At 55.2% G+C, this 10,796-nt stretch overlaps 1 protein-coding gene across 3 annotated transcripts; it reads left to right on the top strand.

Moving 5' to 3' along the window:
• The first annotated feature begins 6,361 nt into the window (after positions 1 to 6,361).
• Positions 6,362 to 10,796, top strand: WDR38 (WD repeat domain 38). Of its 3 annotated transcripts, none has more exons than XM_055271110.2 (9): positions 6,362 to 6,502; positions 7,108 to 7,228; positions 8,559 to 8,675; positions 8,781 to 8,878; positions 9,158 to 9,238; positions 9,387 to 9,518; positions 9,653 to 9,802; positions 10,286 to 10,333; positions 10,424 to 10,796. In XM_055271110.2, the coding sequence occupies exons 1-9, from the start codon at positions 6,434 to 6,436 to the stop codon at positions 10,550 to 10,552; spliced, it is 945 nt and encodes a 314-aa protein (XP_055127085.1). In that variant the 5' UTR covers positions 6,362 to 6,433; the 3' UTR covers positions 10,553 to 10,796. The 3 variants fall into 3 exon arrangements, with proteins under 3 accessions (XP_055127085.1, XP_063492090.1, XP_055127088.1); XM_063636020.1 differs by having other exon boundaries at positions 6,434 to 6,502; positions 7,141 to 7,228; XM_055271113.2 differs by lacking the exons at positions 6,362 to 6,502; positions 7,108 to 7,228; positions 8,559 to 8,675 and having other exon boundaries at positions 8,766 to 9,238; positions 9,636 to 9,802.

Genomic DNA, 10,796 nt, shown 5'->3' with positions numbered 1-10,796 from the left:
CGTGAGCCACCGCACCCAGCCCTCCTGTTTTCTCCACATGACTGGGGAGGCCTCACAATCATGATAGAGGGCAAAAGACATGTCTCACATGGTGGCAGACAAGAGAAGAGGGTGAGACTTTTTTTTGATACATAAGTTGTTCATATTTATGAAGTACATGTGATATTTTGAGACATATATACAATGAGTAATGATCAGATCAGGGTAATTAGAAAATTCATCACCTCAAACATTGATCAGTTATTTGTGTTGGGAACATTCCAGATCTTCTCTTCTAGCTATTTTGTAACGTACAATAACTTGTTAACTATAGTTGCCCTTGGCCAGGTGTGGTGGCTCATGCCTGTAATCTCAGCAATTTGGGAGGCTGAGATGGGAGGATTCCTTGCGCCAAAGAGTTTGAGACTAGCCTGGGCAACATCGTGAGACTCCAGCTCTACAACTGTAAGCTCTACAGCTAATTTTTTTTTTTTTAATTAGTTGGGTGTGGTGGCATGTGTCTGTAGCCCCAGCTACTCAAAAAGTCTGGGCGGGAGGATCACTTGAACCCGAGAGGTCAAGGCTTTAGTGAGAAGTGATTGCGCCACTTCACTCCAGCCTGGGCAACAAAGCAAGGTCCTGTTACAAAACAAAACAAAAAACTATAGTTACCTTACTGTGCTATCAAACACTAGAACTTAGTCCTTCTATCTAACTGTATTTTTTTTTTTTTTTTGAGATCGGGTCTCGCTCTGTCACCAGGCTGGAGTGCAGTGGCATGATCTCAGCTCACTGCAACCTCTGCCTTCTGGGTTCAAGCGATTCTCTTGCCTCAGCTTCCCAAGTAGCTGGGACTACAGGTGCGTGCCACTATGCCCGGCTATATATTTTTTTGCATTTTTTAGTATAAATTTTTGCAGTTTTAGTAGAAATGGAGTTTCACCATATTGGCCAGGCTGGTCTCAAACTCCTGACCTCAAGGGATCTGCCTGCCTCAGCCTCCCAAAGTGCTGGGATTACAGCTGTGAGCCACCGTGCCTGGCCAGGGAGCCTTTCTTGATATCTTTGGGGCTACAGTAAAAAATGGTGGACTCATGAGATGATTAACGCTTTCATGATAGCCTAGCTAACCGTCGTGCACCAGGTGCCGTTCCAAGCACTTTACATATATTAATCCTCAAAGCCAACCTCATGCAGCAGGTACTAATTATTATCCTGATTTTAGTGGTGAGGAAAAGGAGGCACGGAAGCATTAGGTAACTGGCCCGAGGTCACAGGTGGTAGGTGATGGAGCCAGATCAGGGTGCAGCTGCCTGGCTCCTGAGGCCACACAGGTGACAGCTGGTTTTAAGCTGACCTAGAGCTTCCCAATTGATTCACAGACCAGGGTGGAGGTGGGGGAAGAATCCCAGGTCTTAATCTGGACGGCCCTCTCCTCACCAAGAAGTGGGTACCTGACCCCAGCTGGGTCAATCACAAGCTCTCTGAGGATCCTGATTTGCTGGGCTGCTCCCGGGACGAGTGAGTAGCACTGCTTCCTGCCCTTGCCTGGTGTAAGTGTTGCTGTCTTTCCAATCTGTCATCCCAGAGCTTCTTGGTCCCTTTTGGCCATCCATGGTTTCTGTTGTTTGCAACCAGAGAACCCTGCTTGAGGTAGAATCTACATTACCGCCAGGGTGCGGTGGCTCACGCCTGTAATCTCAGCACTTTGGGAGGCTGAGGTGGGTGGATCACCTGATGTCTGGAGTTTGAGACCAGCCTGGCCAACATGGTGAAACCCCATCTCTACTAAAAGTACAAAAATTAGCCAGGTGTGGTGGAGGGTGCCTGTAATCCCAGCTACTTGGGAGGCTGAGGCAGGAGAATCTCTTGAACCTGGGGGGTGGAGGTTGCAGTGAGCCAAGATTGCACCATTGCACTCCAACCTGGGCAACAAGAGCAAAACTCTGTGTCAAAAAAAAAAAAAAAAAAAAAAAGAATATAAATTACCTTCCTCCCCACCCGGATCTTTTCTTTTTTTTTTTTTTTTTTTTTTTTTTTTGAGACAGAGTCTGTCTCTGTCGCCCAGGCTGGAGTGCAGTGGCGCAATCTCGGCTCACTGCAAGCTCCGCCTCCCGGGTTCACGCCATTCTCCTGCCTCAGCCTCTCCGAGTAGCTGGGACTACAGGCGCCCGCGACCACGCCCGGCTAATTTTTTGTATTTTTAGTAGAGATGGGGTTTCACCGTGGTCTTGATCTCCTGACCTCGCGATCCGCCCGCCTCGGCCTCCCAAAATGCTGGGATTACAAGCGTGAGCCACCACGCCCGGCCCCCACCCGGATCTTTTCTAAGGGACTGTGCCCTCCCCGACCCCATGGTTAGCCCACGACTCTGATGGATGGAGGCAAAAAAGATAATCACTGGAGGTCTCTAGTGATAGACCACAGGGCTCTGTTTTTTGTTTGTTTGCTTTTGAGATGGAATTTCGCTCTCATTGTCCAGGCTGGAGTGCAGTGGCACCATCTCAGCTCACTGCAACCTCTGCCTCCCAGGTTCAAGCAATTCTCCTGCCTCAGCCTCCCGAGCAGCTGGGATTACAGGCACACGCCACCATGCCTGGTTGTTTTGTATTTTTAGTAGAGACAGGGTTTCACCACGTTGGCCAGGCTGGTCTCGAACTCCTGACCTCAGGTGATGTACCTGCCTCAGCCTCCCGAAGTTCTGGGATTACAGGCGTGAGCCACCACACCCGGCCATGGCTCCATTCTTACCCCTGTCATGTTGATCATTTCCCCAATCTGGACCAGAACACAGGCCTGCTCATAAAATTTGCAGCTGCCACAGCGGCAGAATTAATGCTTTGTGCAATAGAAGTGGGACTTTTAAAATGCTTTCAAGACTAGACAGCTGAATGGGGGCCAAGAAGATGACCTTTAACCAGCATAATGTAAGGTCTTGCGTGCGTTTCCGAAGAACTCATTGTGTGAATACCAGACGGGGGAGGGAGGGCTGGCTGGACAGCAGTTCATGGGAAAAAGCTCTCGTGCATTTGCAGTGAATAACATAGCTCTTGGAAACATAAATGCCTCTAGTAATGCACGCTGCATTACTAGAGATGGAGTGTCTAGGAAACTGGAGGCGGCAGTACCTTTCAGCTTGGTGGTGGTCTGTCCAAACGGTGAGCATGCTTCTAGTTCTGGTCCACACACTTTTTAAGAAGGATAATGACGGGCCAGGCGCAGTGGCTCATGCCTGTAATCCCAGCACTTTGGGAGGCCGAGGCAGGCGGATCACATATCCGGCTAAATTTTGTATTTTTAGTAGAGACAGGGTTTCACCATGTTGGCCAGGCTGGTCTCGAACTCCTGACCTCGTGATCTGCCTGCCTCGGCCTCCCAAAGTGCTGGAATTACAGGGGTGAGCCACTGCATCCGGCTGGGAACAGGTATGTTTTAAAACCTGGAGGGCAGGCACGGTGCGGTGGCTCATGCCTGTAATCCCAGCACTTTGGGAGGCCGAGGTGGGTGGATCACGAGGTCAGGAGTTCGAGACCAGCCTGGCCAACATGGTGAAACCCCGTCTCTACTAAAAATACCAAAATTAGCTGGGCATGGTGGCAGGTGCCTATAATCCCAGCTACTCGGGAGGCTGAGGCAGGAGAATTGCTTAAACCCAGGAGGCGGAAGTTGCAGTGAGCCCAGATCGCGCCACTGCACTCCAGCCAGCCCAGGAGACAGAGACTCCATCTTAGAAAAAAAAAAAAAAAAAAAACCTAGAGGGCAGGAGGAGCAGCTCAGGTATTGGAGCTGGGAGCTGGAATCTCGAAGAAACCAGGGCAATTAGGCTCTCCAACTCTCTCCTACTTCCTCTCTTGCCACAAAACAACATTCTCTGCTTCTTGGGGCACCGGTCAGGAAACGCTGGCTCCCCACTAAACTGTTCGGGACTGGGGGTAGGACTTCGGTTAGGGGATAAGAAATGGGGCAGGGCAAGGAAGCCAGGAAGAGTAAGGAGAGGCAGGCAGGGGCCAGATAGGTGGGGCCGATTCTTTAAGAACAATTCAACAGACACCTGGGGCCCCTACCCAGCTTAGAGCTGGAATGTGGCTCCTCAAGGCCCCAAAGGTCCTGCCTTTTCTAGTCCCTCCCTTCCTCTCCGGAGAGTTGACCACTCTGGAGGTCTGGGGGTTTTGCTTGCTTTTCTTATCCAAATAAATAGAGGGTTCTTTTTTGCCTGCCTTGATTGTTTTTGATTTTTTTTTTTTTTTTTTTTGCCGAGCAGATGTTTGAGAGATTTGTTGTTGTTGTTGTTGATTTGTTTTTAGTAGAGATGGGGTTTCGCCATGTTGCCCAGGCTGGTCTTGAACTCCTGGCCTCAAATGATCTGCCTGCCTTGGTCTCCCAAAGAGCTAGGATTACGGCATGAAGCACCGTGCCTGGCCCTGTGGGGTGTTTTAAGGTTGACATGCGTAGCTGAGGAGAGGCAAGGCTGGCCCAGGACCTCCAGTCCCTTTCAGGGAATGGAGCGACAGTGAGAAAAGCCAGCGCGGCATCCATCCTGGACATCTTGGTAGAGCCCTCTCCCTGGATAGCCTGGCCAAATAGAGGAGAGAAGGCGGCAGGCTCCCCGAGGAGAAGGAAGAGATAGTCAGTGGTGGAAAATTGGCAGAAACTTCTCCACCACTTCATCCATGGAGATGATGCTCCGGACCCTGGCATTCACGTTGGTGGTTCCACCTACAGATGCCTGAGCCAAGCCCACGGGTTTCGACCCCAGCTCCACCCCTTCGGCCAAGCAGTCATTGGGCCTGGTGGACAAGGTCTACCCTGAGGGTTCTGGGAGTGAAGGGCTGGGCTGGGGAAGGTGGTTCTGGGCCCTCTGGATAGAGCAGGAGCAACCAAGTGGCTGGACAATGTGCCCAGGGCCAGGGCATGGGTTGGGGGATGCCTGAGCAGGAGAACCAGAGGGCCAGGGGATAGTAGCTCTGAGGAGCTGTGTCTGGGAGCCACATCCGGGTGTGGGGGGACAGCTTTATAGGCCCAGCTCAGAAGGGTCCCACAGTGACCTAGGCCCTCTGGGATCTGGGATGGAGTGGGACTGCCTCAAAGCTGTCATTGTCGCTCCCTCACCCGCCCGACTGTCTGGGACTTAAAATAGCAGGAGCACAGTGGATCTCCTGAGAAGTTTCTGGCAAAGAGGTTTGGGGGGGAGGGGTGTGAGTCGCAGCTGGGAACTCTTGAGTTTGAAGCTCCCAAAGCCCAGCTGCTCCACCCCTGCCCCCAGGGAGCCTAGAATCCATGGGCGGGGCAGGTGGGGGGTCCTCTGTTCCCTCCCTGTCCTGCTGTGGGAGTGGGGAGACTGGGTCCTGCCGCAGCTCTGCCATGGAGGCACCAGCTAGATGGCTGGGCCAAGTCCTGCCCTCTTCGGACCTCAGTTTCCCAGATGTACCAGGAGTTGTGGACCTCAACATCTGCTGCGAGGTCCCTGGAGTTCATGGCAGGTGGTCCCAGTACAGACCCCCAGAGTCAGACAGCCACGGGCTGAAATCCCAGTTCCACTCCTACTGGCTGAGTGTCTCTGAGCAAGTCCTCCCAGCTCTCCGGGTGAGTTTCTTCACCTGTAAAATTAACAATGAAACCAAATCCTGCTCGTTCCAAGCTTCAGATTGCGCTATCCGGTAAGGATCCTGGCAGCTCCTGGACACTGCCCCTCCGCCCCAGCCTCCACCCCATCCTCAGATGGCACATTTTGTGCTGCCAGGAATGTTAACAGCGACGTGATCCCACTTTTAATGCCGTGTACTTTACACACACTACCTCTGGCTCCCACGCCCTGGAGGACAGAGCTGGCTACTGTCCCAGCGCTCTCCTGGGACATCCTCAACCTCAGTACTGGCCACTCCTGGACGGAAGGGGTATTGGCTCCTGAGGGGGCCCTCTTGGGCATCTACCGTGTGCCAGGCCCTGTGCTTGGCTCACCCCTGGAGTCCTGTGGGGCAGGGCTGATGCTCCCGGTTGTGCAGATGGGTGAAAGGCTCGTTGCTCCCCTGTGTCAAAGGGATGCAGGGACCCTTTGCAGTCCGCAGTCCGCAGTCCGCAGTCCGCAGGGCGCGGGGACGGGCTCTGGGCCGCGTGGTGCGTGTGGCTGGCGCGCCCTCTAGTGGCCGCTCTGTGTGCCGTGTTGCCCCGCGCGAGAGCTGCCCTAGGGTGGACGCGCAGCCGCTGGCGCGGGAAGTCCCTTCTCCCAGCCCGCCGCGGTCCCGCCTGCTGCGGCTCCACCTCCGCCGAGCTGCAAGCGGTCTGGCCCTGCCTGTCAGTCCTCGTGGCTTCGCAGGGACCCCCGCCGTGGCTGCACGCCCCGCCCCGATTACCATGGAGACCGCTTGTACACAGTTTCCTCTTTCCTCTGCCCAGTCCTGGGGTCCCGCGGCCGCCTAGGAGGGAGCCCGCCGGGGCGGGGTGGGGCCGGGTGTCCATGAACAGTGGGGTCCCGGCCACGCTGGCCGTGCGGAGAGTGAAATTCTTCGGCCAGCACGGCGGCGAGGTGAGGTCCAGCAGGCTGTGCCCAGACTACCGGCTTTGGATGCAGAGTGGTTCCTGGTTCTGTGTAGTGGGGGTTCCAGAATGTTCTCTGGGCACTAGCTGAGGACATTGAGTCCACAGTAGACTTTGCTAACCCAAGAAGGATCAAAGTAGGTTCTCAGCTCTAGTGCTGGGCCCCAGCTCCAGAGCAGCTCCAGGTTCTAAGCTCTGCCTCTAAAAAGAGCCCCGGGCTCTGGGCTATGCCTCGAGAGGGGCACAAAGCTCCCTGCTGACTCTGGTGTTTTCTGGGGCCCTGGCTCTAAAGTGAACTCAGAGCTTAGAGTAGATTCTGGACTCTGCGTTGTCAGCTGCAGCTCTGGAATGGGCTCTTGGCTCTGGGGTTCCAGGCTCTGGTTCCAGAGAAGGCTCTTGCCTCCAACTGCAGGCTCTGGCTTTACGGGGCTCCAGAGAGGGCCCAGTGGGTCCCGGGTTCTGGGCTCTGGTGGTGGAGTGAGGCTGGAAGTCAAGCTCCAACCCCAGACTCTTGGGGGCAGTGTTTAGGGGTCAGAGATGAGCGGACAGGGGTTTCTTCCCCAGAATGGGACCGCTTTTGTGCTCTGTTTCTAGGTCAACTCTTCTGCCTTCTCCCCTGATGGCCAGATGCTGCTCACAGGCTCAGAGGATGGCTGCGTGTATGGCTGGGAGACCCAGAGTGGGCAGCTTCTCTGGAGGCTGGGTGGCCACACAGGTGGGGCTCCCACACCTGGCCGGGATGACTGAGGCACAAGGGTCTGGCATGCTGCAGAGCTGACTGCAGTGACCTCTGATGAGCTGGGCACGGGTGCAAGGCAGGGCTGGGCAGGATGGGAGATGGGATGAGATATCTGGGTGCTGGGGCTTAGACTCTAACAGGCCTGGATTCAGATCCTTCTTTAAACACACACACACACACACACACACACACACACACACACACACACAACAACTGTGATGTAACATACATAATACTTTCTGTTGCATACTTTTTTATTTTTATTTTTTGTGACAGTCGCACTCTGTCGTCCAGGCTGGACAACCTCGGCTCACTGCAACCTCCGCCTCCTGGGTTCAAGCAATTCTCTGCCTCAGCCTCTCGAGTAGCTGGGATTACAGACACCTGCCACTGCGCCCAGCAAATTTTTTTGTATTTTTAGTAGAGATGGGGTTTCACCATCTTGGCCAGGCTGGTCTTGAACTGCTGACCTCGTGATCCACCCACCTCAGCCTCCCAAAGTGCTGGGATTAAAGGCGTGAGCCACTGCACCCGCCTTGTTGTGTCCATTTTTAAGTGTACAGTTCAGAGAATCCAGTACCTTCACATTGTCATGACACCAATCTCCAGAACTCTTCCTCCTGCGAAACTGAACCTCTGTCCCCACTAAACAAGTCCCCAATCTCCCTCCTCCCAGCCCCTGACAACCAGTTTTTCTTTTTGTCTCGATGCATCTGACCTCTCTGGGTGCCTCTAAGTGGAGTCACATGGTATTTGTCTTTTTGTGACTGGCTTATTTCACTTAGCATGATGTACTTAAGGTTCAGCCATGTCGTGCCTACCACTGTTTTGACTGTGAGCTTGGTCAAGTCCTGTCACCTTGCTGAGCCATTTCCATTGGCATGATGCAAGCAAAGTACCTAGCACCCCTTGAGGACTCAATAGCTATAACTATTGTTAATTATTATTCAGGAGACAAGAAAAAATATCAGGCAATTACAAGCAGTCTGGTTAATGCTGCAAAGAGGGAAAATCAGGGGCTGGAGCTCAAAGGAGGCAGTGAACCAAGGCAGCGGTTGTTAGGGCAAGTTTCTGGGAGGTCCCTACTTTGACTTGGATATTGATTTTTCAGATGAGCACTGAGGTTGGGTGCTCCAAGGCTGACAGCCCAGCCCAGGCCAAGGCATGGAAATCCAGGCATTTCTGGGAAGCTGGAGTTTGGGTGAGGGGAGGCTGGCGATGAGGCTGGAGAAATTAGCAAGGATTGGACTGCGTGGGCAGAAGTGGCGGGCAGTGCTCTGTCCCCTGACTGTGGCCACCCGCCAAGGCCCCGTGAAGTTCTGCCGCTTCTCCCCCGATGGCCACCTCTTCGCCAGCGCCTCCTGTGACTACACTGTCCGCCTGTGGAATGTGGCAAGAGCGAAGTGTCTGCGGGTCCTGAAGGGTGAGTGAGCTGGGAGCCAAGCAGCCAGGCCAGCGTTCCCCTTCAGATGGTGCTGTGTCCTGTGTCATGTCACCTTCTTTCCCGACCCCGGGCTGGTGCCTGCAGGTCACCAACGGAGTGTGGAGACGGTCAGCTTCAGCCCTGACTCGAGACAGCTGGCATCAGGTGGCTGGGACAAGCGGGTGATGCTCTGGGAAGTGCAGGTACGTCGAGGGGCTGGGGCCACCAGTCTGGGATTCAAGGACCAGTTCCAGAGAGGATGTCGCCAGTCCTGCCCTCCCAGCTCAAACCCTCCACTGGTTCCCATGGCCCATGCCCACAGCAGGCAACCAAGGCTGCCCCCACCTGGCCACAGCCGCCTCTCCAGGCCTCCCTGCACACTGCAGCCCTCAGGCTTTTTGCACGAGGTCCCCCTTTCCTGGACTGTCAAGGCCCAGGTAGCCAGCTGCCCTCTGCTGCCTCATGCTCAGGGCTCTCTCTAGTCCGGCCAGATGCTGCGCCTCTTAGTCGGGCACCGCGACTCTGTCCAGAGCAGCGACTTCTCACCCATGGTGAACTGCCTGGTGAGCCTACCCTCTGCCCTGGTCCCCACCTCAGTGGCCCCATACCCACTTGGAGCTGAGTGGTGGGAAGGGGATGGACTCTGGGTCCCGCCTAGGTGCAGAGCGGGTCGGGAGCTGGCCGGGCCAGACTCACAGAAGCTGCCTGCAGGCCACCGGCTCCTGGGACTCCACCGTACGCATCTGGGACCTGCGGACGGGGACCCCAGCAGTCTTCCACCAGGCGCTAGAGGGACACAGTGGCAACATCAGCTGCCTGTGCTATTCACCATCTGGCCTCCTGGTAAGTGGGGTGTCCTGGGTTCCAGGCTGGTCCCTTGCTGGCAGCCAGGCCCTTAAGAAGGGTCCCAGGCCACTTAGGGGCCCAGTGAGCTCACAGGCCCGAAACCCCGGGGATCAGAGCTGTCTGCTGTCCAGGCATCCGGCTCCTGGGACAAGACCATCCACATCTGGAAGCCCACAACCAGCAGCCTGCTTATCCAACTGAAGGGCCACGTCACCTGGGTGAAGAGCATAGCCTTCTCTCCCGACGAGCTGTGGCTGGCCAGCGCCGGCTATTCACGCATGGTAACCACCCCGGGCCCATCCTGCTCCTACCTACCCATCCTCACCCCACCAGGAGCCCTCAGCACTCACTCCAGAAATGCCCACATCCCCACTTGCCCTAGCTAGGAGGGGGCAAGGGCAGGACCCGGGTGCCAGCCTCTCTACCTAACGGCCAGCACCAAGGTTAGGGCTGGCCCGTTGGTAGTTGCATTGACATTTCCATGACCCAAATGGCATCAGGCAAAAGAGAACTCCTGCTCTGCAATTTCAAATACAGCCCCCAAACAAAACCTACACCAAGAGGTTCAGATGTTGTTTGGGCGGGGGGCGGTGGCTCACACCTGTAATCCCAGCACTTTGGGAGGTGGAGGTAGGTGGATCACCTGAGGTCAGGAGTTCAGGTGAAGACTCCATCTCAAATTTTGTCTGGCACTTTCCTGGAGGTGGCTTCAGATGGCACAGTGGCCTGGTGAGGCCTCCTGACATGCCCCCCTCCTTTTCCAGGTCAAAGTCTGGGACTGCAACACAGGAAAGTGCCTTGAGACCCTGAAGGTAAGGCACGGCGCTGTGGCACTGAGGGAGCCGTGGACAGCTTCTCCCAAGGCAGGACTTACCTCAAGCCCTAACCTCTACTCTTGGCAGGGAGTCCTGGATGTGGCCCACACCTGTGCCTTCACCCCAGATGGGAAAATCTTAGTGTCTGGAGCTGCCGATCAGACTAGACGTCAAATATCCCGCACATCCAGATCACCCAGGGACCCTCAAACCTAACACCACCTCGGATGGTGCCGACCTCACCCGCTCCCCTCAGTGGCGCACAGGCATGCCGCTTCTCACCACAGGCGCAAAGTGACTGTGCCAGCATCCAACAGATCCCCATGGCTAGGACTCTCCAGGCCCCACCAGAGCAGACAGCTGTGATGGGCAGGACGCTTGCTGGAACCCATCAGACACCTGGTCCCCAAAACCAGACCCGCCCACCTCCACCCAATCAGCGGAAGTGCCAGGAAACAAA

This window comes from Symphalangus syndactylus, chromosome 3 (genome assembly GCF_028878055.3).
Source record: "Symphalangus syndactylus isolate Jambi chromosome 3, NHGRI_mSymSyn1-v2.1_pri, whole genome shotgun sequence".
NCBI classification, from domain to species: Eukaryota; Metazoa; Chordata; class Mammalia; order Primates; family Hylobatidae; genus Symphalangus; species Symphalangus syndactylus.
The sequence above is the reverse complement of the archived record's forward strand: the minus strand, read 5'-3'. Positions and strand labels throughout refer to the sequence as shown.

Bases quoted from the DNA above. Each gene is read 5' to 3' on its own strand.
- WDR38 (XM_055271110.2), top strand. From the start codon at position 6,434: ATGAACAGTGGGGTCCCGGCCACGCTGGCCGTGCGGAGAGTGAAATTC. The intron at 8,879-9,157 runs GTACGTCGAGGG...GGCTCTCTCTAG, and splicing joins TGATGCTCTGGGAAGTGCAG to TCCGGCCAGATGCTGCGCCT. The intron at 9,519-9,652 runs GTAAGTGGGGTG...TCTGCTGTCCAG, and splicing joins ATTCACCATCTGGCCTCCTG to GCATCCGGCTCCTGGGACAA.